Source organism: Bidens hawaiensis, unplaced genomic scaffold (assembly GCF_021521415.1).
Source record: "Bidens hawaiensis isolate Kalapana, Puna unplaced genomic scaffold, B.hawaiensis_p1.1 tig00018610_1, whole genome shotgun sequence".
NCBI classification, from domain to species: domain Eukaryota; kingdom Viridiplantae; phylum Streptophyta; class Magnoliopsida; order Asterales; family Asteraceae; genus Bidens; species Bidens hawaiensis.
The window spans coordinates 100,663-106,181 of NW_027492819.1; the positions used below are offsets into that span (position 1 = coordinate 100,663).

The window sequence follows — 5,519 nt, forward strand, 5'->3', positions numbered from 1 at the left end:
TGTGATCATGTAATGTGATTCCATAAATCAGTTTCATAGAAACAAGTTGTCTTGTTCATAATTTATAACAGAGTTAAGTGTCATTTTAGTACCTGTGGTTTGGCCAACTACACAACTTTAGTACATATTCTTTATTTTGTGCAAATGGCTACCTCGGTTTTAAAAAACTTGCACTTTTAGTACTTTTTTCTAACCCCGTCTATTTTTTCGTTAAGTTAGGGATAATTTGATAACTTCGTTATTTTCTTTGTTTTTTTCTTTTCATTTTAACGCTTATATCTTGTAAACCCTAAATCCCCAAATCATAACATCAAAATCCAAATTCTAAATCCCAAAATATCGTAAAAATTCAAACCCTACGATAATATGGAGAAAGGGTTTGAGGATTTAGGATTTGGATTTTGATGTCATGATTTGTGGGTTTCGTGTTTACAAGATATAAGCGTTTAGAAGAAAAGAAAAAAACAAAGAAAATAACGAAGTTACCAAATTATCCCTAACTTAACGGAAAAAATAGACGGAGTTAGAAAAAAGTACTAAAAATGCATGTTTTTTTAAACTGAGGTAGTTATTTGCACAAAATAAAGAATCGGTATTAAAGTTGTGTAGTTGGTCAAACCACAAGTACTAAAATGACACTTAACTCTTTATAACAAGATACTATTTAATTGGATCTTTTACCTATACATATTTTTATATTTGGCCATCAGAAGTATATATTTATAAGAAAACTACAAAACTAACATTCTTTATTAATGCATTGTTAATAAGTAAGAAAAAAATAAACGTAATCGTGACATAACATACATTCAGGCATGAGAACTACAGTCCATACTCTTTTTATTATGTTGAATATTGTTTGGTAGTTTTTAGCTAGTTTAAGGCGTACATTTGGCCCCCATACATTCTCCCACTAATATCTACTACATGTGTCCACTGCAGTGGTAAAAACGTTGAGTAATATCCAAACCTCGAAGATACATTTCTCAAAACGATAAGAGAATGCAACTCGTTTTATAGCAAGCAATAAACTGGACGCATAGCCCGTTATTTTCCAGTGTCATGACAACCTACAGTTATGAAGTGTCAAAAACAATGTTCTTACCTTTGATAAGTTATTAAACATTATGTTTGTATTGTTATAAAATTCTCATATTTTCACTGACTATTTCAACTTTTTAAGAAAATGAAATTAAAGTTTTGCACGGGAAAAGAGAATCTTGTTTCCAAGACCTATGATTGATGGTGAATTTCTGCTGCCGAAATATATAACTTTGTACACGTACCACACCACCACAACATAATAAAATTAACTTAGAAAACAACCACAATTACTGACAAAATTGGAACCTTTCCCCACCGTAAACCACCACCACCACCACCATACATTTGTTCACCTTATTTTCCGATCATCTAACAACTTAAACCTTCATATTTCACCTGAATCGGACGATTAAACCCGGTTTGCGACAACAGATTCCCCACAACCGAAAGATCTCTACAAAACACCCCTTTAAACGCATTTTTCTTCTCACCTTCATTTCCTTTATTATTGTTATTATTATTATTTCTCATTGTCACTATTTCAACTGATTTAGATGATATTTGTTGATGAACATGTTCATCATGTTTCATCATTTTCCTTTGTTTATCCAATGCTTGTTCATCCAACACTATTCTCATCAGACTAGTGTACCCTCTCTGAATCAATCTGAACAACAACAAACCGGACATTCGTGCTCGCTCTTTAACCGAGTCCACATCACCATCGTCCGAAAACTCACACCGGTCGATGAAATTGATAAATTTATCCGGTTTGTGACGAAGAGTTAGTAACAAGTGCGATCGTTCTAATTCAGATTGTGAACAACCTCTTCTTAATCCGAATAACGCGTAATAATCAACGCTTCCAATTTCACCAGAAGCAACTCTTTGTTTTAGGTTCTCAATTTTGGTTGAAATTGACCGGAGTTTCGCGGGAATTTCGTTGTAACCAACGGTTTGACGTTTCCACGCCGGACCGGGGAGTTTCCGGTCGCGGAGGATTGAGTTGTGTAATAGCTTCAAGTGCTCGAGATCATGAAGTGAGTCAGTGAGACAATTAATCGTTTCGAATAATAAAGCTCTGGTATGCAAGGCTTCAACACATGACGGATCTAACGATAACGTCCGGTTACAATCCCCAATGGCTTCAGCTATTCGGCCAGCGGATTTGAACGCGGCAGCGCGCTGCATGTAGCATTCGGCGAGGAAGTTTTGAGGAATGCTGCGGCGGCGGTCAACGATTTTGGAGAAATGGCGTATTGATTCGGTGTGTAGACCGGCTTCTGCAGCGGCGATTGCGGCGGCTTTGCGGCGGAGGAGGAGCTTGATGTAACTGACTAGGTGACAGATGCTCTCGGAGGCTGTTTGTTGCTGGTTTCCGGAGAAGGTGAAACTATCGTCCGACCAGCAAACGCTTTCGCGGCGGAATGCGGCGGAGGCGAGACGCTTTCCGGTCTGTAATAGAGCCATTGCGTCCTCCAATAATCCTAAATGACAACATGCTTGACCTAGAATCAAGTACCTGAATAGTAAAAAACTCGATTAGAATTCGCAACGCAATTTGGTGACAAAAAGTGAAATATGTTAATGAATGTAGTCGTGACATTCCTGCGTTGATGTTCCTGTCCAACGGACAGGTAGACTACTAGTTTGTTATACTGACAACCTTAATTTATATAATTTGAGGCTAAGTTGAAACTAGTCAATTCATCTTAATCACTAGAGAGCATTTACACGGACCTGAACTTGATTCAGAATTGTTTATTTAACAAACAAATATCATCGAACAATCAATCGATTGATTTTAACCTAATTTTGAAGCAATTTAAGCAAAAGAAACACGAAAAAGAAAACAAATCAATACCTCCATTCACCTTCTCTGTTACGATTTTTAACAAGACCTGCCATAACTTTCTTCTTCAAATCGGAAACAGAGAAACACATACACGATTGCTCGGATCGTGTGTCCGAATCTGCATATGCGGACAAAAGCTTAACTCGTTCTCTTGAATAATTATCAAACGAAGACGATGAATTATCTGATATCATTTTGAGGCTCGGAATGTAATCCTGAAGCATATCCGCTACTTCTTTAAACCTTCTGAGATGAAGCAGAGCCGTAGCTTTCAACTCCATAGCCGCCTCACACCTCGAAGATAAAGCTAAGGCTGCATCAAGCAAGTTAATCGCCGATGCAATGTTGCTATGTTCTCCAGAATCAATCAACGTTCTCGCATCTTTCACATACATATCAACAATCTGAAAACACATTTGGATCAGAAACAGAGTTTTTAAATTGAAAACTGAATATTAATATTAATACCTGTTTGTTGGTGAGCCACCACTGCTTTTTCTCAATGCATCCATGAGACACCACCATTGTTACTGCATTTTAGAGAGAAAATGAAGATGAAAGAGAGAGATGATATGTGTGTGTGAGAGAGAGAAAGGGGGTTTAAATGAAGAACAAGTGCCAGCTTTGACTTCAGACAAACCTTTCATCCTTGTGTTTCATTGCTGGCAACTTATTTAATTATGCATGTATGTTTTAGTGAAACACAATTAAATATCATGTTATTTTAATACTTTGTTTATTAAATCATTTATGTGGAATTTAAGTTTTTGGGCTCTAGTGCATTTAATATTTTTCTTTAAAATGGTCTTGAAAATGTTTTTATTAAACATGTTGTTAAAACTTAAAACTACTTGTACCTCAAGTGTTAGTAACGTATTGAAATAATATATGTTTAATCCTTTATGACTGTAGTAATCATATAAGGGTATTAATCATGACGGATTGACGGTTAAAGGGATCATAGTTTTAATGAGTATACTATTCATGTATTTATTACGGTCAAATATATCAAATTAACTCAGGCTGAGGGGTGTGGGGGGCGCGAGTGGGGGCGCCAGCCAATAATATTGTGATGTGTGGCAGAGAGAGAAACTTGATAAGATGGGTGTTGGTTGTGGTGCTCACGCCCCGGGCCCTGGTGTGGAGGGGCGCGAGAGGGGGCGCGAGCGGTTTTTTTTTAATTTTTTTATAAATGTATTAAAAAAACGTATTATTAAAAAAACTCATAAATTATTTAAAAAAACACACATTAATTAAAAAAACACATTAATATCTAAAAAAAATTAAAGTACTAAAAAAACATTATTCTTATTCTTCGGCTTGGTCTTCTTCGATCAACCTCTTCCGGATACGTTCCTTTTGTTTTTCCATCAGCATTTGGTCGACCGGATTTAGGTTACTGAAGTCTCTTGTAAGGAAGTCCAAATCTCTCATTCTTTTTTTTTCCTTTTTGTCATTAGAGACCACCTCCATGGTTTTGTTGAATTTATTGAGGGATTCAACAAGATCAGTGATGTTTACGGCTTCCCCCTCAGCCGGTTTTTTCCCCCTGGCGTCCTTTCCCAATGGCCGCCTCCTCGGCGGTGAAGACATTTCCTCCCCCGCAACGTTTAGGTCGAATCCAACCCGGCAATCCGACCCGGCGGAAGTGCTATACGCTCCAGACGAACTAGTTTTAGTCCGTTTCGGCCCTACTTCCGCATCAAGGTCCGGCGCCACCAGCTCAACCCACTTAGAACACCTTCTCAACCTCTCCCACACCTTTACATCGTCCCACGTCTTCACCGTCCCATACCTCCGCAGGCACTCCTGCTTCCACTCTTCGACAGTGAAATTATAAACCGCCAAATCGTCACTGCCACTTGGTCTCATACGACCGGCGTTCCTGTTGAACAGATTAGTAAACAAGCCGACAAATTTTCTGATTTCGGTCCACCGATCCGAAATCATATCGGCGTTCCGCTCTGTACTCCCAACGACCGAATAGAACGTCTCCCTAACCTTTGTCCAAAAGACCTTGCTCTTTTGTTAGTCCGCTGCAAAATGCATAAATAAATTTGTAAGTCATTTAACTTTTTTATTTAACTTTTTTATTAAAAATCATTTTTAAAAACGTTAAAACAATTACCGCAACGCCGATCCTCAGAAATGACTATCCAAGCCCGACACAGGGCTTCCTTCTCATCCGATGACCACGGAGTGGTTTTCCGTTTCGTCCTTCCAGTCGAAGCCGAACCCGACCCGTCCGTTGCAACTTGTTTTTTCCGGTGGACGCGTCTTCTTTGTCCCGCAGCTTCACCTTCTGGTTCTTGTGTCTCCGGAACAACAAAGTTAGGAGACGGTTGTATGTTGGATGGTTGAAAGCCGGATGATTGTTGCGACCCCGAATAAAACATCGGTTGGTCCAGTGCCGACCATAAATCGTCGTAACTGTAATCTGAATCTAGGTTTGGGTACCAATTTCCAGCCATATTTTTAAAAAAAGGTTTGGAAGATGGGGTGATTTTGGGTTTTTTTGAGGTTGTGGTAAGTATTTTATGTGATTTTGGGTGTGGTATGTGATATTGGGTTGATATTGGTTTATATAGAGAAAAAAAAAAAATTTTTTAATAAACTTAAA

The 5,519-nt window shown here is 38.2% G+C and overlaps 1 protein-coding gene across 1 annotated transcript; it reads right to left on the reverse strand.

The window, feature by feature from the left end:
• Positions 1-1,232: 1,232 nt before the first annotated feature.
• On the reverse strand, positions 1,233-3,470 carry LOC143556525 (uncharacterized). The gene is made up of 3 exons (XM_077045818.1): positions 3,368-3,470; positions 2,909-3,303; positions 1,233-2,566 (listed from the first exon to the last, which is right to left on the reverse strand). The coding sequence occupies exons 1-3, from the start codon at positions 3,422-3,424 to the stop codon at positions 1,414-1,416; spliced, it is 1,605 nt and encodes a 534-aa protein (XP_076901933.1). The 5' UTR covers positions 3,425-3,470; the 3' UTR covers positions 1,233-1,413.
• Between the last annotated feature and the right edge of the window lie 2,049 nt (positions 3,471-5,519).